At 43.0% G+C, this 25,646-nt stretch overlaps 1 protein-coding gene across 3 annotated transcripts in view; it reads left to right on the forward strand.

Moving 5' to 3' along the window:
* LOC310759501 (cytosolic phospholipase A2 epsilon-like) overlaps positions 1-25,133 on the forward strand; it is a gene marked incomplete at its 5' end in the record, with an annotated part of 35,578 nt that extends 10,445 nt beyond the window's left edge. For all 3 annotated transcript variants that reach the window (XM_083606815.1, XM_083606817.1, XM_083606816.1), the window contains 14 exons: positions 783-840; positions 1,909-2,051; positions 2,884-2,970; positions 5,078-5,115; positions 5,633-5,768; positions 9,165-9,301; positions 10,022-10,244; positions 11,413-11,527; positions 14,256-14,393; positions 17,350-17,457; positions 17,847-18,038; positions 19,060-19,229; positions 20,233-20,416; positions 22,281-25,133. In XM_083606815.1, coding sequence (XP_083462941.1) covers positions 783-840; positions 1,909-2,051; positions 2,884-2,970; positions 5,078-5,115; positions 5,633-5,768; positions 9,165-9,301; positions 10,022-10,244; positions 11,413-11,527; positions 14,256-14,393; positions 17,350-17,457; positions 17,847-18,038; positions 19,060-19,229; positions 20,233-20,416; positions 22,281-22,498 — 1,947 coding nt within the window. In that variant the 3' untranslated portion in view covers positions 22,499-25,133. The remainder of the gene's footprint in view (positions 1-782; positions 841-1,908; positions 2,052-2,883; positions 2,971-5,077; positions 5,116-5,632; positions 5,769-9,164; positions 9,302-10,021; positions 10,245-11,412; positions 11,528-14,255; positions 14,394-17,349; positions 17,458-17,846; positions 18,039-19,059; positions 19,230-20,232; positions 20,417-22,280) is intronic.
* Positions 25,134-25,646: the final 513 nt, after the last annotated feature.

The raw sequence follows: 25,646 nt of genomic DNA on the forward strand, positions 1-25,646 counted from the left end.
AAAAAGGTTTATTGTGGCCCTATTAAAAATATATAATCTGAGAAACAGGTTACTAAACATGATAATATATTGATAAATCCAATCATTATTTTTAATCCAGTCAAGTGTGGGTAATATGTCATTATGAGTTTGGTTGTAAATTGCTTTGGGTTGCCTTAGGCAAGATGAAGCGACTAACAAATTTAATAAATAATAATAATTTTTTAATGGGTTTAATTAAGTGGCGCTGTGGTGTAAACCACTGAGCCTAGAGCTTGCCCATCAGAAGGTCGGCAGTTCGAATCCCCGCAACGGGGTGAGCTCCTGTTGTTCGGTCCTAACTCCTGCTCACCTAGCACTTCAAAGCACGTCAAAGTGCAAGTAGATAAATAGGTACCGCTCCGGCGGGAAGGTAAATGGCGTTTCCGTGCGCTGCTCTGGTTTTGCCAGAAGCGGCTTATTCATGCTGGCCACATGAGCCGGAAGCTGTCTGTGGACAAACGCCTGCTCCCTCGGCCTGTAAAGCGAGATGAGCGCCGCAACCCCAGAGTCGTCTGCAACTGGTACCTTTACTTTTACCTTTAAGTCTGACTTGTAATCAAACACTATATAAAATTATTTCAGAATCCTTGTATTTTCTGTACTGTACTGTATTTGTGATTCAGTCATTCAATTTTGAAAGGGATTGATTATTATGCCCACCCTCCAAATGCCAACTTTTATATGGCGAAGAAATAAATAAAAGGAAGTTTCAACTAGATTCTAAACTTTCAACGTTCTTCTGTCTTCTTGTATGCCTACAGGCTCGTGAAGTTTGTTGTTTGGAATTTGAAGTAGAGAAGAAAAAAAGACAGAAATCAAGTAAGCTTTTCATCATAGTAATAATGGTTTCTCTAGTTTTCAACCAGTAATATCAACTTGATTTTAATTAATTTCTATAATGAAATATTTTTAGAATGTTGGTTTATTTGATTGTTTGACTATTTGATTGTTGTTAGCCGCCCTGAGCCCGGCTTCGGCTGGGGAGGGCGGGATATAAATAAAATTTATTATTATTATTATTATTATTAATATTACTTTGAAGAATGTTTAAAATGAATTAACACCATTGTTTAAAATATATAGAATGCCTAGTAAAACTTACCTAATCTTATATAAAGCCTAGTTCTCTTAAGTTGATATTTCTTCATACTGTATCTTTCATCAATATATTCTGATCATTACATTTCTCCTTGATTAGCTACACCACATACTCCAACTTTTGCAAGGCTAATATATCCCATACATATTTCTCTTGGTCCAGCAAGGGAGGTTTGTATATAGAGGCTGTGTGGTGCAAATGAAGATTCACCTCTAAGACTACAAACCTATGCACACTTACTTGAGATCAAGTCCCACTGAACTCATTGACACCTCTGAGCAGTGCTTTTTTTATGGCGGTACGCATACCCCTAAACATTTTGTGAATCCAAGTTTGGCCTCATTGAGGGGCAGTATTTCAATATGTGTAGGAAAATGAGAGTACCCCTAAACATATTTTTTTAAGAAAAAAAGCACTGCCTCTGAGTATACATGGAGAGGATTGTGCTGTGAACGTGCCTTTGCATTCAAAGAGTATTGCTCACCTGCCGAATGAATAAATGAATATTTATGATGGATGGGAATGCAATGAGCAAGGCAAGTTCAATAAGGAGCTGTATAGATATTTCACTGTTCATGCTTGATTTCCTCGAAAGTATAGCTTTCGTTCTGAGTCTTAGCATGGTGCAATAACAAGGCCAAGTTAACTAACGGAGCAAGTAATATATAAATTAGTGATGTGGATGCCATTAAGAAATCTGATTTTTGCAGAGGCCCACTTTGAGTTTAGCACAAAAAGTTATTGCAAGCAACAGACCTGTCATGAACATTTTCCCTTCTTTCTTTCAGAACGTGAACTATCCCTTATGATGAAAGGATCCCATGAAGGATACCAGGAGCTTAGTTCAGGCCAGTCCTCATTCCACTATGCCAAATATAAGCACCCGACAATGGATGTTAAGCTACCGAAGAAGGATCTAGTTTATGCCTTTGTACGTTATTCATCAGCCGAACACTAAGGGCTTATCCACACTTCCAATTGGTCCCACTCTTTCTGGGCCTGCACTTAAAATCTCTGTGTCTGAGTGGTTTTGTGTTGGTTTGTTTGTTTTGTCCCAGAGCTTTCCCCCATTATAACCTGCTCAATTGGAGCAAACATCCATTCAGATTTTGCATGGATTGTCATTTGCTCCAATTGAGCTTTAAAGCGTGGGTTTTAATGGGGAAAGCTGCAGAGCAAAAAAAAAAAAGGGGGGGGAGATGTGCTCAGACATGGAGCTCAGACCATGCCTAGAAAGAGAGGAGGAAATGTAAGTGTGCATAAACCCTAATGATAAAAAGGTTCCTTTTTTTCATTGATGTTTTATTTCCGGGGGGGGGGCAGAGGATTAATTGTGAAAGCCACTCTGAGAATATATATCATGTGTATACTAAAGGGAGAAGCATACGGTTTTTTTTTAAATAAAAAGATACGGATGAGCAGACTTTGTCAGTGGACTTCCCCCAACCCTCCGGAGCAGAATATAAACGTGTGCAGAAGGATGCTGGAGGGTGGAGTTGCCATATTTCAAACAGTGAAAATCCAGACAGAAAAGCTGTGGAGCACTGCCAACATGGCCTGCCATATGGACTTTCCCAGACATTTTACTGATTTTCACCCAGACACTGATTGACCACCCTACCGGAGGGAGAAGTGGAAACTGAAATCCTGTTGCATAAGTGGAAGTTCTTTCTCCTCAGGTGCAAACAGCATTGGATAAAATCCTAGACATGCAACTTTGCACTCTTTCTCATAGAAACATGTGGGTTTTCTTCTTCTTCCAGGGGCCAAGCTCTTATAACAGGAAAGAAAGATCCCTCAGAGTGGATATAAATTCACTTCCTACCAGCAAGAAAATAGTGCTCGCAGAGGTGAGAATCAGTTGCTGTCCTCCTGAATATTGCTTTGAATGGATTCTTTTGGAAGAGAAATAGCCATCATTGCTTGCTTCCATAATCTACAGCATAAGGGGCCAGTTTATCGTTGTCATTGTTAATTGTTAATATAATGATTAGGTAGACTGTGGCCTCTGCGTCATGGACAAGGCCATATGTACAACACAGTAAAAAAGATTTCAATTCCAAAGTAAAATTCCAAAGCTATCTAAATCCTTCAGTCTGAATCAATTATTGGTTTATGGCTTACTGAATCACTTGCTTCTTATTTTGTTGCTTTTGAGGAATAATGAAACAATGTAAAAGGATCTAACTATTTATAACTATTTATGCATCTTTGCTCTGGCAGTTTTAAATCTTTTAACATATTGCTTAACTAACAAATATGATAAAAGTCCTTTTTAAAAAAAAAAAATCTAAATTCTGAGTAGAAATTGTAGAAAGAAGGAAGAACTTACCCTTTATTTATGATTCCCAGAAAGGCAAATTTATCGACATGTTTCAATATGGGGGTGAATATAAATTTAATCAATTAATTCATGAGTCACCCAGAAGCCAGTTTATTGATTGTTACAGTCTTAATTGGTTGATAGACACTGTTGTACGGTTTCATTTGGTCTGCAGTATTAAGGAAACCAAACCAATTTACACCTCCTGGATTAATGCACTGATCAGAATATAATTAACCTTCAGATTTCTCACTTCCATGTATTAAAATTTGTACATTGGGGGCAGGGGGGGAGTATGCAAAAAGGTATTTTGTGATAAAATGCATATTTAAATATTAATTTCCATGCAGATTTTAAGAGGGGATCGCATCTTAATGTGGAAATGGGATGGAATGGATTTGTGACTAACCACATGGGATACTAACACAGATCAGCAATAGACTGATCCATCCCTGTTATGTCATAAAGTGGGTTGCCTAGCCAATTGAAATAATTGTTAGAAATTATAGCATTTCTTTTCACCCTTTATCTAGCTCTAGTCATGCATAATCAAGATGCTAATATTTACTTAGCTGCTTGAGAACATAGAAGGGGATTTGCATTGGAATGTGTATCCCATTCAAAGTAATATAGCCTGTATAGAAGAGGGATGGGAAACCTCAAATACAGCCCTCCAGGTCTCTCTGTTCAGCCTGTGGGACTCTCCCCAGGCTGCGCACCTCACAGGCCTTATTATCCTCAAGTATCTTCTTGTACGGAATGTGTTCTGTAACTGTGGTAATGCCTCTTATCTAGATGAAGGACAGAGAAGGGTGTGTGGGTGTAAATGGCTCACTTTTGCATAATGTAGCCTACTGTACAAAGGCCATGTCAATTGCTGCATCCGCTGTTGGCTTCTAGGCCATATAGAAGGTTGTTCATGAGGCAATGTGACTCTGAGGCTGGAAAAAGTTCCTCACCCCTGTATCCTCCTTTCAATATTTATCTGAATTTGTGTTAAGATTTATGCCCAAGGTTTCCAACCCAGTAAGTGGAATGTGTGAACCTAAGAACCCTTGCCGAGACAAACCAAAGAACTATCTAATACAGCATTCTGTTCTCACAGTGGCCAACCAGATTCTGATGGGAAGCCCACTCACAGGTGGGGACTGTGCTGTTGTGCTCAGGTGCTGCTTTCAGGCATCTGATTGGGCATGGTAAAAACAGGATGCTGGATTAGACAGGCCATTGGCTCAATCCAGCAGGCTCTTCTTATGTTCTTAGGACCTAAGTGCAACCACACTCTCCCCATTTGTGATGCCCAGAAACCGGTACACTGAAGATGGAGCAAGTGATAGGCTTATTCTCAAGGAATTCTCTAATCCTCTTTTAAAGCTACACAGGATGGTGGTGAATTCTGGTGCCTATTTTTCTAAAAGAATAGCATTGATGGTGGCCCATCACTACATCATGTGTGAGTGAATGTCATACTGAATATGTATTTTTTTTGTCTTTCTTGAATCTTCCAAAAGAATTCTGTTTACATGCATGCATCTTCAGAACTGACTCAGGGCATCTATGTACCATGTTTCAAAGGGAGGCAATGTATTCCTAGCAGTGAAATTTGCGTTTGTATTCTGTTTTTGTTTTTTCAGAATAAAAAAATGGCATTGCATGTGAAAACAGAAGTCTGGTAAGAGATCCTTCCTGTGTTGGATAGCTATAATCTTAACTATTTTTCTATTTGTCTGTCTGTTGGAGAAATATTCTTACAGGAGATTAGCCGTGTGTTCAGGATATTAGTCATTTATATGCAGTATGAACACTGTACCTAACATTTATTGAATAAACAGAGTTTACATCTATATAACAAGAGTCACGTTTTATACAGAGAGGGCTGATGTACCTTATAGCTTTAGAGCTCTAGTAAGCCACACTTTTGTGGTGCTGTTCTGCTTAGTCTTTTTAATCGAAAGCACTGCTGTGTAAAAACCACCACACAAACCTTGCTGCCTTGTAAAAGCAAATGACTTGATGCCCTGTGAGGCTTCTCCTGCCACACATTTTGTTAATTGGTCAGCTCAGGGATGTTGGCAAGCAGTCTCTAAGCTTGACTCTTGGATGAGTAGCACCTTTTAAAAGTTCTGAAACAGATTCTGAGATACAATATGCCTGTGTTCCCCCTACCACCTTCTGTGTGGCTATTCCAGCCAGACTGACCTAGATGTGCGCTTGGGATATGGCCTTTGTACACAGGAGCAAGATTTCTTGTGCAAAAGGCAGAAGATTGTTGCTGGGGCGTTGAAAAATGTTCTCAAACTAGAAAAGGATCTGCAGGATCAAGAGGTACGTGATGCAGAACACTGGCTATCGCTGCTGTATGAATTATCACAATATGTGGAACGGAAATTGCAGAGAGAGTCTGGGAGCAAGAATAATGTGTGTCATGGTCAGCACACCACTGTGGTAGCCTCCCATACAAAGTTGCTTTCCTGTTCTCTGCAGTGATTTAGTGTTACGTTGTCAGAGTGCTGCATCTGAACTGGCCACTGTGCGCACGAGGAATATTTCACCAACGATGCCATCTTTTCCAAGGCTTGAGTGAGCGCTGAACTTTCCAAGCAACTGTCCAAAGCGGTATCACATTCATGCCATTATTCATTCATGTGCCCTGCTGAAATTGGCTTAGTCGCCCATTCTATTTTCTCATCCTCTGAGATGAAAGCAAGCATAATAAAATGCAGGCTAAAAGGGCTGCAGCTCAATAGCATAACATCTGCTTGCATGCAGAAGTTCCCAGGTTCAGTCCTTGGCATTTCCAAGTACCGTATTTTTTGCTCTATAGGACTCACCGGACCATAAGACACACCAAGTTTTAGAGGGGGAGAACAAGAAAAAAAAATATCTCCCTCTCTGCGCAGCGCCCTTTCAGCAAAGCGGCAGGAGGAACGGAGCCCCTTCCATTTCTCCTCCTGCTTCGCTGAAGGGGCGCTGCGCAGAGAGGGAAAGCTGTGCAGCGCCTCTCCAGCGAAGCGAAGCCAGGAGAGCAAGAGGGATCGGTGCGCAGTGATCCCTTTTGCTCTCCTGGCTTCAGCGAAAGCAACGTGAAGCCTCCAGAGTCTTCTGGCGGCTATCCCTGAAGCCATGGAGCCTGTATTCGCTCCATAAGATGGACACACATTTCCCCTTAATTTTGGGAGAGGAAAAAGTGTGTCTTATAGAGCGAAAAATACGGTATTATTTATTTATTAAATTTGCATACCGGACTCTGAGGTCCAGCTCCGAGGGCCTTCTGGAGGTTCCCTCCCAATGAGAAGTGAGGTTGCAGGGAACCAGGCAGAGGCAGAGGGCCTTCTCGGTAGTATCACAAGCAATGAGAGAGGAGCATTAGCTCACCATAGCACATGTATTTCTCTTGCATCTGACTACTTCGCTCAGATTGCTGTGCTGCCTTTAACCCTATTGACCTCATTAGACTGAAGAAGAAACTAGTTAGTAAGTTCTCCGCCACTGAAAACAGCAGCCTTGAATCTGCTCCTCTTTTTCTCCTCTTTGTTGCCTTGTGACATTTTATCGTGTTTTTAATTTTCTGTTGAGAGCCGCCCAGAGTGGCTGGGGAAACCCAGCCAGATGGGTGGGGTATAAATAATAAATCCCACAGCGGGATCCCAAAGATCCCACAGCGGTTCACAACAGAAAAATACATAATGAGAATTCAAAATACATAATAAAAACGAAACAATAACCTCCCTCCCACAAACGCATTTTAAAAGCCATAGAGTGTTATTCAGCCGAAAGCCTGGTTGATGAGAAACGTTTTTGCATGGTGCTGAGAAATATTCAATGCACGTTCCAGGCGAGCCTCTCTGGGAAGGGCATTCCACAAATAGGACTGGGAGTGTCTCCAGTCTGAAACCACAGAGAGAGATACCATGGGCCCATTGAGTTCAGTATTTTCTACCCTGACTGACAGGGACTCTCCAATGGTTGATATGTTTTGATATTCCTGACACATTGGGCATACTGAATGTTTCAATAAACATTTCCACTTTTAGCATCAATTGGAGGCTTCCCATTTTTCCTTTGACTTTTTCGGCTTCTCGTTGTTGCCCCTTCCTTTGCATGTTCTGCTGATCTCGACAACACCAGTGGCGATGACATTTAATAATAGTTATTATCTATCAGGTTTCCCAGGCTTCAGACCCATGTAATGAGTTAAGCATGCAATTAGTAAAGCGACTGTTAAAGTAATTGCTTAAGCATGCACTAAACTCTCCCATTGAAATCAGCAAGACTTAATTAAAAATGAGGGGTTTAAATCAGTAGTCAGCTAAAGTTTTCATCAGTTGTGGCACAGAGAGCAATTTCATTTATTTGATTCATTACACTTTTATACTGCTTAGCCAACTGTGTTCTCTTTGAATTTTAATCAGTGCAGGAAGGAGCAGTGATGATTACTAGGGTTGAGATTTTTAAGAGCACATGACTGCTTGAAACCAGTGGAGCACTAATTAAACATCCCATCAGCACAAGGATATACACTTGGGCAATGGAAGTTTCTCCCCACTCCTTCTCCCACCCCTCCCTTAAATCTGTTCTGGGTTGTTTCCCCCACCCCCAACTCTCTGGACCAGATTGGGGTGTGGGGCAGAGAATGAAGTTGTTGAAAGTGACCTTCCATTCAGGAGTGGTAGCTGTTGTTTTCCAAAATTACAAGTTATATTCCAAGTTTAGATTGCTTCAGGATCTAAAAAACCCCATCCCTACTAAGGTGTTCGTAATGTGCAAATGTCTTCAAACAGAATAATCAGTTCATTGGTTAAAAAGCAGATTCTGCAATTTATTTTATTGATTGACAGCCATAATTAAAATACTTCAGTTTCTTGTGCATTAGCCTGCTTTTCCACAGTCATCTCTAGTTTGTTTGTTTTTTAAAGTAATATATTGCTTACATGCAAATTAATTTCAAAGGGGGTATGCATATCATGAGATGTGTGACATGTGTGTTGCATGTCATGATTACATATTTCAGACAGCTGTCCAAATATGTATACAGTCATGCCACACTTCATGCATTACCATAGATGAGATTTTCTATGCAAATTGGTAAACGTGTATGAAACTGGTCTGCAAATAGGCTTATGTTGGGGAGAAGTTGTGAGACGGAGGAGACTTTAAAGAAGGCATTGACCAAAACAAATGAATGAGAGGGATGTGAGAGAGATTGTATTTTCAGTTAGCCTGGTTATGGAATGCTCTGAACTGATATGCAATGTCTAAAAGAAAAATAGGCTAGCTGTGAAACTGGGTATGAGGCAACTGTTTACTAATATCACAAACTGGCAGAATAACTGCCTGAATAATAATGAAGAACAGCTGATTCATTCTTTGCAGTTTGTAATTTATCTCTATTATTGATTATATTGCTTAATTAATTAATTACCACCTTTATAAAGGCTCTGTGGAGTAGAAAATATTAACAGTGAATTATCAGTTTCCACTTTTGCATCATCAAGCATGATGGGTACTAACAGCACATTTCTTTCTTGCTGCCAGTCTCTTCTAATCCAGAAATAGATTAGCTGCAGATTTACTTTGCCAGATCCCATCATACCACAGCAGGGAGGCCAGACCCCTCATGGGTTCATGGGGCCGCCATCTGCACAGAGGTCATAATGGTGTCCATATGTGAAGTGTCCCTGCATCTTCGTGTGCTCTAGCTTGCTTGTTTATGCATTGCAGGTTCCAGTAGTTGCAATTGTGACGACAGGGGGCAGTACAAGATCACTGACTGCGTTCTATGGAAGCCTACGAGGTCTTCAGAAGTTAAATCTCTTAGATTGTGCTACGTACTTAACCGGTTTGTCTGGCACAACATGGTAAGGACACAGACATTGGGTTCTATGTGGAGTTATAGAAGTTAGCCTTGTTTGATCTGTAGGTTACTTAACTGCTTGGCTGAACATAAAACGGAATCACTGATCTATATCAGTATCAAAGCTCTGGCTTGCTATTGTTTGTGAACCTTTTCCAGTGTTGTTCTAACTTGAAGACACAGGAGCCAGTAGAGTCATTTACATACTTGGCTGGATCTAGACTTATTTGCAGTGAACTTGGAGTAGACCCACTGAAATCAATGTTAGAAGTTAAATGTGATAAAAAATAGCATGGCACCAGCCCTTTCATTAAACGCCATCAATTCCCCAAGAATCTGTAGTGATGCAAATGAGACTAGAATCTGAAGTTGCCAACTAAATGTATTTGTAAGTTTGGAATAGACAAAAGAAAATTCCTCTTTCCATAACTGTTTATCAATAGCTAGCAGCTATGATCACTAAATAGAAATCCCATGTTGAGAGAGAGCATACCTTTAGAATACCATTAGGGTACAATAGGAGAGCCATTGACTTGTGGACTTCCTAAAGGCATCTGTCTGGCACCACTATTGGAAACAGGATGTGTTGCTGAAAGGAACAACATCCAAATGGATTCCAGGATCAAGCAACATAGCAGCCCTCATCCAAGCAAAACAACTGGAAGGTACCAAACTGTATAAGCTTATGTTCTCACACTGTCCTTCCATGTCTTTCCTTTCTCAGGACCATGGGGAACTTGTACAGAGATGCTTGTTGGTCCAAAAAAGATTTGGATGAGCAAATCAATGAGGTGAAAAGACATGTGACCAAGTGCAAGCTGGATGGCTTTTCCATAGAGCGTTTGAAATATTACAACAGGCAGCTGCGTGAGCGGAAAGAAGAGGGACAAAAGACATCCTGTATAGACCTATGGGGGCTCCTTATTGAATATTTGTTACATGATGGGGTACAGTACTTTTGTTACTTCCTGAGTTTATTTTTAGCCTGTTAAATAGCACAGATCATCCAGGCATACTGGATATAACTTAGACATTTATAAATCTAGGCCTTTGAGTTGGGAGAGATGCTAGTGTGGAAAAGCTAGGCTGACGGGAACTGAGTTTGAGAGGGTCACTGCTGCCATCATAGTACACTCACAATTTTTTTGTCTCGTGCCCCCGTATGGTCAAATAAGTTTTGTGGATAATTGAAAGAATATAAAAACAACAACAACAAACCCACAAAGCCTGTTGTGCCAGAGGCGAAAGTAGGGTGAGTGCATACGGCATCTTTCACCTTGCACTCAACTGCCTCAAAAAATAATCTGCCTCCAGGCTCAGCATTAAAAACAACAACAAATAAACAAATTAATATGATGCTTAAATGAAACCTTCATTATGCTCAGATATGTTGCTCCTCAGTATAACATTCTATTTTGCCCACAATGTGATGCCAGAATCACACTGGACCAGTGGTTTTCAACCTGTGTTCCATGGCACCCTGGGGTGCCTTGAATGATGGCCAGGGGTGCCACAGACAACACTGGCCTCTGTCCTTCTGTCCTAGCCTCCCTCCTCTGATGCCCTCTCACATCTCTGCCTCCCCAAGGCTTGCACAGTTGTTTGTTGCAGCAGCCCTGGCTACAAGCTCCTCAGGGGAGTGGTGCCTCTGGAGCTGGCCAGGGGGTCCTGGTTGCCAGAAGCTGAGGTGGCCTCAGAGTAAGCAAGCAAGTGGGGGAGGGAGCCCAGCCAGCCAGTCTGCCAGCCCTTGCTGTTGGGAATAGACAGACAAGTCCCAAGCCCCTGTGGGGCAATGTGAGGAGGTACCTCTCTCTGGAGCTGGGGTGGGGAGCTCAGAGACCAGGGATGGCAGCAGTGGCTGCCTGGAGTACTCCCAAAAAGAGGGGAGAGGAGATGAGGCTGAGGGAACACTCCAAGAGGGTATTTGAAAAAGGGTGAGGGGCTGCCAGCTCTGCAGGCAAGGAGTGACCTAACTGGGCTCCTGAGCCCCACAGGGGTGCCGCAGAAAGAATGTAGTTGGTTAAGGGAGCCGTGGACTCAAAAAGTTTGAAAACCTCTGCATTAGACCACTTTCTTTTTCCAGAGCCAATCTTATATTTCTTTCAATCAACACAGAAAGACAACCATAAACTGTCTGATCAGCAGCAAGCAATTAATGAGGGCCAGAATCCTTTACCAATCTACACTGCAATCAATGTGAAAGAGAAGTACAGCACTATGGATTTCAATGGTAGGATATTTTTGTTTTTTAATCTGTCACTAGACCCTCATCTCCAATTGTTTTTTGTGAGAGAAAAATGAGAGAGTAGGAGTTTGGTATTGCCTCATGATTGGAAAGCCACCTTAACCAACTATGTAAAAGTTGGGTAAAGGTAAAGGGACCCCTGACCATTAGGTCCAGTCATGGCCGACTCTGGGGTTGCGGCGCTCATCTCACTTTATTGGCCGAGGGAGCAGGCATACAGCTTCCGGGTCATGTGGCCAGCATGACTAAGCTGCTTCTGGTGAACCAGAGCAGCACACGGAAACGCCGTTTACCTTCCCACCGGAGCGATACCTATTTATCTACTTGCACTTTGACATGCTTTTGAACTGCTAGGTTGGCAGGAGCAGGGACTGAGCAACGGGAACTCACCCTGTCGCGGGGATTCGAACCGCCAACCTTCTGATCGGCAAGTCCTAGGCTCTGTGATTTAACCCACAGCGCCACCCACGTCCCAAAAGTTGGGTACAAATGTAATAAATACATGAAGTCCAGAGGCAATGTGGGTATCATAACCCCACTGAGAATGCTGTCCCTGCAGATGTGTAGAAACATAAAAGAGATCACTCTAGCATACCCTTAAACTGCCCTGATTTTCCAGGGACAATCCTGGAATTACAAAAGCCATCCCGGTTTCTGATCTGATCCCGGAATGTTCCGCAACTGATGATCCCAGAATTTCCTCCGCAACAGAGCTCAAAGAGGAGGATGAGCCAGAGCTCCTGCCAAGCGACGGCAGAGGGAAGCATCCTCTTGCCTCTCCATGGCTGCTGCTGCCAACTTCCTCCCATGGGCAGCTTGTAGCGGCTGCTGGAGAGCAGATGAGGAGGAGGAGGAGAGGCTGCTGCTGCTGCAAGGCCCAGGCCTGTGTGACGTGCTGGCTCTGAGGGGCTGGCTGAGGGCAGGGCTGCCCTGGGCAGGAAAAAGGGGGAGTGGAGCACAAGGAGTCTTGATTTAAAATAATAATAATAATAATAATAATAATAATAATAATAATAATAATAATGCTTTGTGCATCTGTGTCTAATCTTGCCCCTTTCTTAAATTTATTTATTTGTGTGTGTTTTTCTTTTTGCGCGTCGAGTTCCCCAAGACACCCCCCCAAAGAAAAACACAATTGACACTTAATTTTTGTTTAAGGTTTTTGGCATAATTTTGGCCACAACTTTATTCAAATTACAGCAATGTGAGTGGTTGCTTAGGCATTGGTAGCACTAACTGACCCCGCCCAGGGACAGCTCTGACATTTGCACCCCCCGCGAAGTCAGCAAGGGTAAGTCACCTGGGGAGAGAGACGGGACTGGGAACCATGCCTCACCTCTCCCCAGAATGCTCCCAGGGGCTTGCGTGGCCCTAGCCTCTTGCCAGGGGGTTTCGGACAAAAGCATGGGGAGCCCCTGGGTTCCTTTAACAGAAAACCCTTGAAGCAGCAGCAGCAGCAGCATTTTGGAGGGGCAGGCACAGCCAAATCCATACCCCTCCACCAACCAATTCCAAGACCAATGCCTAACCGCAAACCTTACAAGTTGTGACGATTTGCTGCGCAGTAGGCAAAAACCAAGTGGCACACACTAATCAGCCAAATGGACAAAATTCCTACCGGGCCCCTGCCCCAAAGCAGACGACCCCATGACAGGCATAGCAAGGTCAAGCAAACAGCCTAAAATTAGGGAAGGGAGGGCGGGTGATCCGAAGTAAGCAGCGAAAAGAGGAAGTTCTTGGCTGCGAGCATTGTATTTAACAAATAGGGCTGTCAATCAGCAAATGGCAACATCTAGATTTCCCTAGTAACAGCCCGCCCCTGCTTAAAGGATGGCCAAGCCATTTGCCTAGTAACAGTGAGGTGTCGTGTCAGCCCCGCCCGCAACCTGTGCTCTCCATGAGGGAGAATACACTTTGTAAATCTACCAAAGAATAAAATAAAACTGGGATTAAGGGGTTGTCTCAGGACAGTGGAGGGCATGTGTTCTGTGTCCCATTGGTGTGGTGGTGGTGGGGATGACAAAAATGGGGGGTTGAGGTGGGTCAGTTGGGGGGAGTGAGAAATTTTCCTCTTTTCATCTGAGAAATGTTGGAGGGTATGCTCTACCTGGCTTGCAGTTTCCACCTAAGGTCTGCTTCAGAGCTGGGGCTTCTCCACACTTACATTTTGCTCCATATTTTCCAGGTACAGGTCCACACTTTAAAGCTCCATGTCTGAGTGCTCTCTTTTTTTGCACCAGAACTTTTCCCACAAAAACCTGCTCTTTAAAGCTGGAGCACAACGAATGGGAATTTGGGCTTTCCGTGGATTGCCATTTGCTCCAGTAGAGCAGTAAAGAGTGGTTTTTGTAGGGAAAGCTCCAAAGCAAAAATAACATAAAATGGAGCGCTTGGACATAGAGCTTTAAAGCACAGACCATGCCTAGAAAGCACAGAAGAAAGAAAGGTGACTGTGGCTAAGCCCTTATAATGCAATGACCTAGTTTGCACATGACATTTAACCAAGCTATGCTTTAATGTGAGCAACAAGTGTGCTACTGCACACTGTGATTTCTTTGGACAGGGTGAGCTATAAGTTAAGCTAAAGAAGAAAATGTGTCTTAATTCATAGATGGAGAGAGAGAGAGAGAGAGAGAGAGAGAGAGAGAGAGAGGGAGAGAGAGAGAGAGAGAACACTTTGCTCATGTTCTTGTAAATGTGATTGTAACTGCAGAATGGGTTGAGTTCACACCCTATGAAGTGGGGATACTAAAATATGGAGCATTTGTCCGTGCTGAAGATTTTGGAAGTGAATTCTTTATGGGGCGTCTGATGAAGAGGATTCCAGAGACTCGGATCTGTTACTTACAAGGTTCTTATGATTTTTGTTTAATAATGAAGTAGCAATAATATAACCAATTTAGCAATCAAGTCCATGTAGTATGGGTAGTAACAGAGCTGTATGATCTGTCTAAAATCATATTGATGTACATGAGCATGTAGGGTATCTGAAACCCACACCAAAACTGTAATGAATTACCTTTTCTATGAATAGGTCAGTTTAAGGCATAAATGCTAGCTGGAACATAAGAAGGGCCTGCTGGACAAGACAGCCTGTTCCCACAGTGGCCAACCAGATGCCTGTGGAAAACCTGAAACCAGGACCTGAGCACAACTGCACTCTCCTCAACTGTGATTCCCAGAAACTAGAAATATCAATAAGCTACAACTGTAGCCCAAATTGTCACTCAACCAGTTCCACAGTCATTGTTTAGTATTGGTAGAACTAGTCAAGACAGTGTGAAACGAAAGGAAAGCAGACTGTTACCTTTAATGTTTAGTTCAACAATTTTTGTACAATAGTTCAGGTAAAGGTAAAGGTAAAGGTAAAGGTACCCCTGCCCGTACGGGCCAGTCGTGTCCGACTCTAGGGTTGTGCGCCCATCTCACTTAAGAGGCCGGGGGCCAGCGCTGTCCAGAGACACTTCCGGGTCACGTGGCCAGCGTGACGAAGCTGCTCTGGCGAGCCAGCACCAGCGCAGCACACGGAAACGCCGTTTACCTTCCCGCTATAAAGCAGTACCTATTTATCTACTTGCACTTGGGGGTGCTTTCGAACTGCTAGGTGGGCAGGAGCTGGGACCGAAAGACGGGAGCTCACCCCGCCGCGGGGATTCGAACTGCCGACCATGTGATCGGCAAGTCCTAGGCACTGAGGTTTTACCCACACCGCCACCCGGTACCTCTATACAATTGTACCCCAATTGTACGGCCTCGGTCCAGTATACCTGAAGGAGCGTCTCCACCCGCATCGCTCAGCCTGGACACTGAGGTCCAGCGCTGAGGGCTTTCTGGTGGTTCCCTCACTGTGAGAAGCAAAGCTACAGGGAACCAGGCAGCGGGCCTTCTCGGTAGTGGCGCCCGCCCTGTGGAACGCTCTCCCATCAGATGTCAAAGAGATAAACAACTACCTAACATTTAGAAGACAGCTGAAGGCAGCCCTGTTTAGGGAAGTTTTTAATGTGTGACATTTTAAAGTATTTTTAATCTTTGTTGGAGGCCACCCAGAGTGGCTGGGGAAACCCAGCCAGATGGGCGGGGTACAAATAAATTATTATTATTATTATTATTATTATTATTATTATTATTATTAATCCTTAAGAGCACCTTAGAACACTCAGGATGCTACACAGAGATTATCTATCTCAGTAATTCAACAACATTGTAGGGTGGGCCAATACTACTGTCCTCCTATGGGACTGGGAACTGAGGACCAATGACTACCTAGTGAGTTCATAGCAGAATTGATATTACAGCCAGGAGCTTTGTAATTCATAGCTCATATGTCACAAGCAATGAGAGAGGGGCGTTAGCTCACCATAGCACATGCATTTTTCTTGCATCTGACTACTTCGCTAAGATTGCTGTGCTGCCTTTAACCCTATTGACCTCATTAGACTGAAGAAGAAACTAGTTAGTAAGTTCTCCGCCACTGAAAACAGCAACCTTGAATCTGCTCCTCTTTTTTGCCTTGTAGCCCAACAAGATATCATCAGGTGAATTTCTCTATCCCTACCTAACTTCATTGGCTGTCATTTCTGGATGCAGGGAAATTCACAAGGCAATGATATCACAGCAGAAAGAAGAGATGCAGGCCTCGTGCTTTTGATGGCTAGAGAATCTCCCGTAGCTTCAGTCATTGAGCATTTGTGCATGACAGAGGCCTATACCAGGAGCTACTCTGGGCCACCACTCTGATGTCTGGCATTACTTGTTCAGTGTTAAAATAACTTTGCATGTTATGTCAGGATCCCTTCCATTGTAACGAATGCTAAGGTAACATAGATGAAGTAAGGATTGAAACAATGCTTATAATCTGTGAAGGGATAATGATTTGTCCAATGCTACCAGTGAATTGTGTGGGTGTGTGGCTCTGATTCATAATCACAGTAGCGCTCACAGAGTCCCCTGATTAGTGGAAAGAAAGGCAAACATGCTCTGCGTTTACACACCCACACAACTGAAAGAATACACCCTGTACTTGCCTTAGCCAACCCATTAAAGCAGAATGGGCAAGCAGCCACAAATAATCTGCTGACACAAGGGTGGGTACAGCAGAGGCAAATGGCGGCAGGGCAATTGATACATTGTCAGCACAATGCCAGGCACCAGAAGACTTGGGTGTCTCAAGACATGGAGCATGTGCAGCCGGTGGTAGGCTATTTAAGGCCAATGAGGCTGTGGACAGGAAGGAGATGCCCAGAGTTGAGCAAGATTGCAGTACTGGAAGGGCGGAGGAGGAAGAACTGCCTCCCTACCCTAGCCTGAGGTTACTACAGGGGTGGCTGTGTGATGCAAAGAGAAGACTGAGCACAGTGCATAGAAGATACAGCACATATGGCAGAGTGTATGGAAGCCCTCCAGGACCCTTGGCAAATAGTTTGCAGCCCACAGTCAATCTCTTCTTCTGACCACATGGTGGCGGAGGATTCCTGCTGTGCCCCAGTCCTCTAGGGCAAGCCTGCGGAGAGTGGGGAGTAGCCAGGTGCACACTTGCCCCAGGTCTTGGGGGGCTAAGTTGGACAGAGGGCCCTGCCAAGGGCCTGCCAGACTGCCTGCTCTGGGGCATGAGCTACAATGGCACAAATGGAATTCCTAAAAGCAAGGACCGTTCTGCCTTCATCATAGTTTCTTAAGCATGCGTCTGTTTGAACATGGAGATTGCAAATGTGGGCTCTGATTAAACAGTGCAATTTACTGCAAAAAATAAATAGTATTTTTTCAGTAGAATAATGCTAAATTGTTATCGATTATCCCTCACTGTACAGGCATGTGGAGTAGTATATTTTCCCTGAATTTGCTGTATTTCTGGAATGATTCTCAAAGCCCAGAGGACTTCTGGCACAAGTGGACACAAGACCAAATAGCTGACATTGGTTAGTTATTTTCCTAAGTGGCCTTTGACTTATTGATTGTGTTCTAAACTGATCTGTGAGCAATGAACAAATATTTTGGAACTTCGCTGCCTGTATATTATTAGTGTTGGCTCCTTGTAAGCACATTTGTCTAAATGTTTTCAGATTTGTCTAAATGTTTTCAGATTTAGTCATCCTTGTATTAGACAACTGAAGTTCTAAATTGTGTGTGTGTTTCATGTCAAACAATGATTTTGAATGAGGGCTCAAAATGATTTTCTGCATTTGCTGATTGAGCAGACACTTTCATAAAATATTTCTCTTTTGGAAAGGATTGTAGTTTGGAAAGGATTGTAGTTTCAGAAATTTATAAATTTTATAAATTCATCGTTGCTGCTTTTCCTTTGTAGATACAGAGCCTCATCTACCCACTCGACCACATGATCAAAAGACACATCTGTACACCCCTGCTGGACCGCTATCCAGTGCCTTTAGAGATGTACTTACTGATCGCCTATCAGTTGCCCAGTACCACAATTTTCTCAGAGGTCTCCAACTGGACAATGGCTACCTTGAGAATGACAGTTTCCGTAGATGGAAAGGTATTATCATTTGGGATATATATATTCTAATGTAAAAAACATGCTGCCTGAGCTCATTCTGAAATTAGAATAAGCACACTGCTTGCCAAGGCTCCTCACTCAACATTCCACCCAACTGTCCAGTCCATGGGTATGTCGTGTTTGTGCACATGCTAGTTCATGCTATGAGCTTGAATGCATTAGGTGGCAGTGGTTGTGTGCTAACTGAGCTTCAATGGGCCTTTGCTTAGTTATTGTGCCCCTCCCATGAGCCCCAGGCAGAGAGGTCAAGGGTCAAGGATGATGGGAGCTATAGTCTAATGATATTGGCTATCCCTGCTGTTAGTGGTTCCTCTTTGATTATTTGTTTAATTGCCACATACCTGATAGTGCTTTCTTTAAAGAAGAGCAGAGCTGTAATTATCATATAAATATTCTCAAAAATAAATGAGATCCCCTCCCTACCGCCACCACCACCACTCTTCTAGAAATGGATAGCCACTTTGCAGAATTTTCTCTGAATAGTCTCCATCTCCCTCCTACCCCAATGCTTTGGAATGATGCTAGGTCCAGGGCATTTTGTAGCATGCAAAATGGTGGCCAGGATGCCATGCAATTGCTGCCACTGCTATCTACAGCAAGAGCAAAAAATCTTAGGAAAAAAGACAGAAGCTGTGCTATTGCAATTGCCAATGGTTAGCCCCCACACCCAAGAAACCATTGGAGAAGTTCTTTGCCCCAAAATAGGTGGAGAATTTTTAGGAGTCATTACTGGACAGCTCTAGTTTGGGGGCCTGTGTTTATTAAAGCAAAGCATAGTTCCACCCTTAGGCAAATAACTGAAACTTTAGACAATATTTGTAAAGTACTCAACATCTGAAACTGAAGAAGAGAAGTTGTAGGAGAAAATTTCTAAGTACGGCTCTTCTTTAAAGTTGAGTAGGAACAAAGAAAACTCCAGGTTGGAGAAGATTGCCTCTGTGGCAATGAAAACTCGAGCTTACTCTGTTCCACTTAAAACTGATTCTGTTTTGCCATTTAGGTACTATACTCGATGCTTCTTCACCCAATCAGCTGACTCAAACAGAAGAGTACTTGTCACTAGTAGATACTGGATTCTTCATCAATACAAGCGTTGCACCTTTACTGAGAAAAGAGCGGAAGGCAGACATTATCATACATCTAAATTACAGTGCAGGATCACAGAAGTTGGTGAGAAATGCATCTTTCCCATTTCTGCCCATCTCTTTATGATGAGTATCATAAATGATGGCTATAGCTAAGTACAGTCGTACTTGGATCCCGAATGCCTTGGCTCCCAAACAAATTGGCTCCTCAATGATTGAAACCTGGAAGTGAGTGTTCCAATTTTCAAACGATTTTCAGAAGCTGAATATCTGGCGCAGCTTCCATGGCTTCTGATTGGCTGTAGGAGCTTCCTGCAGCCAATCAGAAGCCGCGCTTTGGTTTCCAAATGTTTTGGAAGTCGAACGGACTTCAAGAACGGATTCTGTTTGACTTCCAAGGTACCCTATATCACAGTCCCTATATCACAGTCCAAGGGCCCTGTATCCTTTCCCTCCAACTCCTATCTTCCTTCGGACATATCTAAGGCAAGTTTCAGTTGTGGGGGGAGGAGAGAGAAGAGGAAAGGTACTGGAAAGAGGAGGTCTAGAAAAGAAGGTAGGGAGGAAGCTGAGAGACGAGAGCAAGACTGATTCAGGAAACAAGCTCCAGGAGTAAGAAAAGACTAGGAGAAAGCCCTTGAATAAGTTGGAGGCTGGGGTTACTGTAAATGTCTCTGACTGTGAATCATCCTGCCCTGACATCTGAATTGCTATAATGTCACAGAATGTTCAGGAGAAACTACTAACACAGAGCCTAAGGACACAAGGAAGACATTGTTTCTCGTAGGACAGGCTGTGCAGAGACAGGATGAAATAATTTCCCCTGATCCCTCACCTACATATGAGTCCTTTGTGTTACCTCTTAGTAGCTAACATTTCCCCGGGGAGTTTCAAAGAGAGTTCTGGTAGGTGTCTGCTCTTGGAAGGAAATTGTACAGAGAAATGAGGAGTACTGAATTTAAAATAAGCCTTTCCACATTTAGCATACTATTATATTACTAACCACCCAGAGTGGCTGGAGTGACCCAGTCAGATGGGTGGAGTATAAGTAATAATAGTTATTACTACTACTACTTTTTTCCACCTAGCCCCTGGAACAGTCATGCAAGTACTGTGCAGAACAAGGAATCCCATTTCCCAAAGCTGTGATACATGAAGATGACAAACACTTGAAGGAATGCTATTTGTTTGACAATGCAGAGAATCCAGAAGCACCAATATTAGTATTTTTCCCACAAGTGAATGATAGCTTTCGTTACTACAAAGCACCTGGTATGCCAGTATTATTATTATTATTATTATTATTATTATTATTATTATTAGTATTAGTATTAGTATTAGTATTATTATTAGTATTATTATTAGTATTATTATTAGTATTATTAGTACATTATACTTATAAAGTTCTGTGTTTAGTGGTTTATTATCTACATGTTTACAGATGAGGAGAAAGAGGATAACAGAGGAAAGGGAGAAACACAGAAAACCCATTTTCCCCACACATTTTGGAAGCAAATAAATTCCTCTAAAAACCACTAGAGTCAAGCGTCTGTCCTCAGAAATGACAAAATCTGCAGATTTGAACTCAGTTATATATCTTATGAGGACCCACAACTGTGCATCTTCTTTAGCACAGCTAAGGAAGTCTAGCTTCAAAGAAAGTACCGCCCGTGCCAGCCTTACCATGGGAAGTCTAGCTGACATTGACTGAGCTTAAACTGGCCTTTTGAAGTTGAATGGACCTGCCTCCTAAAATCCTTCCCACCATTGTTCTCTAACACCTTCCTGTTAGGTCAGGCCTTTGGAAACTAAGGTGCAGACAATGCTGATCATTGGGCTGCTGTCAGGGCAAATTATATTTAAAATGCTAGCTTTAGATATGTTGTGATGTATTTTAATTATCGTTTTTAACTAGTTTGTTGTTTTGATTATTCTGTATTTTATAATGGATGTTTCTAAAATGTTGTAAACCACCTTGATTGAATCCCAGCTCGGGAGAAAGGTGCGCTAGAAATACATTGAATAAATAAATAAGTTAAATCTGTATTCATGAGGCAGTGCGATAGTCAGTTGGTTGGCACTGGCAGGTGGCAGAGTTTGCTCATCATCAGGTAGTGGTGGCTGATCAGCCACCAGCACACTAATAATACCAATAATAAAACCTTGCACTAGGCGTCTTGTTCAACAACTCTGCATTTGTGATGCTCATAAACTTGGTTCATGGAACCCCTTAACCTCCTCAGTTCCTCATTAGACTGATCAATTCCTGAAAATGCCTTGATCATCTCCTTGGATCAGAGGTGTGAGGCATGCTGTTTCATCAAGATCTCACTGTCTTTCATCTTTTTCTGTTTTGTTTTTGGTTGAATAAAACTGTTCTCTTAACACTACAGCAGAGTTGTAAATGGAACCTCCTCTTCTTCAAGGTTGTCAGCAATGGCCAAACTAGTTATTTCACAAAATGCACAGTGTGCAACTAATTCTGGTTTCTTTCCCCTGCTTTATTTAATGAACTAGAGGCACAGGGACCCCAGATTGTCATCAAATCATCAGTTCCTTTTTCAGCCACAATCCACAACCTTCCCCCACCCCCAGGGATGTCTATAAGACTTTGGGGGAAAGCTCCCATTTTTATCCTAAGCTTCATAGCCATGCCAAGGAGGACTTTGGTGCAGAGCATAGCTGAAGATGGAAGGAATACACTTATTCTCCCTGTGCGCTGTGGTCCTGATGACAATTCTAGATAAAGATATATAGATAGAGATAGATAGATAGATATAAGTAGAGGGGGGAGAGATAATTGCTTGCTATTCACTGCAGAAAAGCCCCTTGTACAATATATGAAGGGTCTTAATTTCCTAGCATTGATGTATCAAGCCTCAATAACAGTACCAGTAGCATATTAAACAGTAGTAGTAGTAGTAGTAGTAGTAGTAGTAGTAGTAGTAGAATTTATACACCACCCTATACTGGGAGGTTTCAGGGCAGTTCACAGAGAAGAAAACATGTCTTCAGTCAAACAGAACAATTTCAACGGGAAATCTGTGTGCCTTAGCAGCTGTTGAATATGCATGTATGAACTTAATTTTGGTAAATCCCATTCTTACAGCACTACCTTACTGCAATTTTTTCATAGGTGTTAAACGCTCTCCATCAGAAATGAAAGAAGGCAAAGTCGATGTCTCCAGTAACTGTACCCCTTACTCTACTTACTCCCTGACATTCACTGACGAAGAGTACGATCAACTAGTGAAACTGAGTGAATACAATATTCTGAATAACCAACGTATGATCCTGGAAGCTTTGCATATGGCAGTGGAACAGAGAAAAAAACTGAAGAAATGCACAAAATGAGATGCTGGAATATGGACCCAAGCTCTCTGAGCGCTCGTAAATCTCACTGAACTTTGGTTTGGACCAAGGGGCCCTATGGGATAAGCCAAGCAATTCAGGATGTCAACAAAAGTTATCTTTTCCCAAGACTGCTTGTGCTTTTTTGAGTGACTGAGATTCTAAATCAGCATGTCACTTATTTGAAAACTCAGCATCAGCTGTGCTGATTCTCCCAAGTTGGTTGCTGTGAATCTATCTGTACTTAGCAGGATTAAGGATTATTGTGTTCGTATCCTGTCCATGGACTTCCCATGGACATCTGGTTAGCCAAGATGAGAACAGGGTGGCAGACTTGGATGGACTTTGGCTCTGATCCAGCAGGGCTACTATTATGTTCTTATCTCAGGAACAAACCAATTGTCATGCAAAACTTATAATATAGCTCCAGATCCCTTATGTAACAGGTATCATCTCTTACATTTCATTTCTGGGTTTGCATTTACTATTGGACAGGGGAGGTGCTGACATTTGAAAGCAACCTTCAGTGATCTCCCAGCACATCCTTGTGTGTGTTTACTCCAGCGTAGGAGCTTATCCACACTTCCACTTGTGCCATACCAAGAAAGCAGACTGGGACTGTCGGTATGCATGCTGTGACTCTCAGCTTCTAATCCTGTCCTGGAGGGCCCTCCTTCTCCTGAGGTCCCTTGATGACTCAAGTCTCCTGTTTCTAGCAGCTCCCAGCTCATCCCACCACCAGGCTCGAGACTCTAAGGTATCATCTTTGGAGCCCTCCTAGGGGGCTTTGGGGAGGCAGGCTCCCACCCCTCCTCCTCATCCAGCCTGTCCTTGACAACTGCTATAGATGTGGCATTTATTTAACCTGCCTATTCTGAGATAGTCCAATAACAAAAGGAATTGGGTGCCAATGTGAGACTGGCAGCTGCTTTGTAGGAGGCTTTTAAGTGGCAGGTTCAGACTGTGCCACATGAAAAGCAATGTTTTGCATGGCACCATTAGAGTTGCCACCTGTCCTGTATAATACAGGATTTCCCCTGTATTTCATTGTAAAATGCTGTGTCCTGCATTGATTCAGTTTTGTCCTGTATTTCAGGTCTTCTCTCTCTCTCTCTCTCTCTCTCTCTCTCTCTCTCTCTGTGTGTGTGTGTGTGTGTGTGTGTGTGTCTCCCTCTCTGTTTCTGTCTCTGTCCCTCTCTGCCAAGTTAGGGATCCTCTCCAAATGCATGTGTTTGAATGGGTGTGGGAAAGGACATGCATTTAACCTCTGGGTAGCCAAGCACAGACAGATTTACAAATTTGTGTGTGTGTGTGTGTGCATGCGTGCGTGCGTGCATGCATGTGTTTGTGTTAAATTCCAGAGGGGTCATCCATTTAGGCTGCAATAGATTGTAATGGATTGCTTTTGAGTCACTTCAGCACCAGGTGGGGGGGGGAATCACCCCCAACCACCCCACCCTGCCCTATCCTGTATTTTGCCAGAACAAAGGTGGCAATCTTACAAAACTAATTTGTTGGTAACGTTGGAACATCCTGTGAATTCTGGTAATGATTTAGGAATGTTGGAACATCCTGTGAATTTGGTAATGATTTAGAAACACATAACTGAAACGGAAGGCTTGGCACTGTACACACGATTCTGTATCTATAAGTAGCAAATGGCATTTCCAAAGTCAACGCGACTAGATTATTTTAATACTTAATTTATTGACAGCAGCCTAAACTCAGCAGTGTGGCTTGTGCTTCTGCTGCTGCTCTGTTTGGCTTTTGTGGTTAATTCATCAATGTTAAAGAAAACACGCTTGTTGGCTCAAGTTATTATTTGTAAGATTAGAAAAATAAAACCTGTTGGTTCAGTTTGATAATAATGATGAATGTAATGGAGCGTATCGAGTTTCTGACTTGAGAAATGCTCTTCCTGCTTTTGGGCTTCTCATGAACATCTGGGAAAACAGGATGCTAAACTAAATGGGCCACTGGCCTGAATCAAGAGGGCTTTTCTTATGTTCTTATGAGCAGTACATTTCTAGCAGCTTTCTTCAAGTATTCAATTGCAGTAACAGAGCAACCTGAAAGCTGACTCAGTACTCTGAGTATCACATAAATACTGCCAAATAAAATGGAAGTCAATAAAATCTCTTGGATGCAGCCATGTTTCCAATTAAGAATGCTTAATTATTCTCAGGACGACATGTCCTGTTGTGCAACAGAATCATGCTTCTGTCTCATGTTCATCCATCAGTATCACCTCAGTCTTTCTACCCAGCACAAATGTCTACTCAATCGCTCAACTTTTCCTAATTAAATTTGGCAGATGTCCATCACCCACTATCTGCTAATGAAATCTCGGGGATGCATTTCTTCTTCAATTTTGAAAAGACTATTAGCACTGAACCTAGCAATGCATATGATTGCTTCTACAAAGCTTACGTTGGAGTAGGGTTGCCATGTGTCCGAGAAATCCCAGACATGTCCTCATGTCCTCTTTTGAGGGGCCAACATGCCCATCAGGGGTTTTGTTTACATTTTAAAGGCAATGTCCTGGTTTGGGGTCTTTTTATTTTGGAGGGGGGTTGGCTCAGGTGTAAGCAGATCGGGCTTGGGCTGCTCTACATGCAGTGGCTGGACCGAGCCGGGGAAAGAGGCACACAGGTGTGACAGCAGCCCCACACGCCTCTTCTCCCTGCTTGGACATGCAGCGGCTCAGGCTGTCCTCTTTTTTGCTCTTCAAGATATGGCAACCCTTCATTGGTGAGAGAAAACGTTTTCAGCCTGAGGGCCTGAGATTTCTTCTTGCAGGGCCAGGCATTGGACTTCCTATACCCCAGCCTGTATAATAAGAGACCAATAAGACTGGTTTGGGGTCAAAACAAGCCACAAGTTTATTGAATACAGATGAAAGAGGTTTGGCTTGGGCATGGGGCAATCTAAATACTTCCGGCCCGCTTGCCGGAAGTGACGCGTGGTCAATCCAGGAGGCGGTTCCTAAGACTTACATCCAATAGGGTGACCCCCACAGGGACTGCTATCTGGGGGAGGAACAAACAGGCTGAGCCCCAGGTGCTGGCTGCTTAAACGGGCAAGGGGCAGATCCGAGGGAGGCCCACCATCAGCTCCATTGGCTCCGCCCCCAGCACAGCCCAAGTTTGCC

The sequence above is a fragment of the Podarcis filfolensis genome (genome assembly GCF_964270895.1).
Source record: "Podarcis filfolensis genome assembly, chromosome: 1".
Classification (NCBI taxonomy): Eukaryota; Metazoa; Chordata; class Lepidosauria; order Squamata; family Lacertidae; genus Podarcis; species Podarcis filfolensis.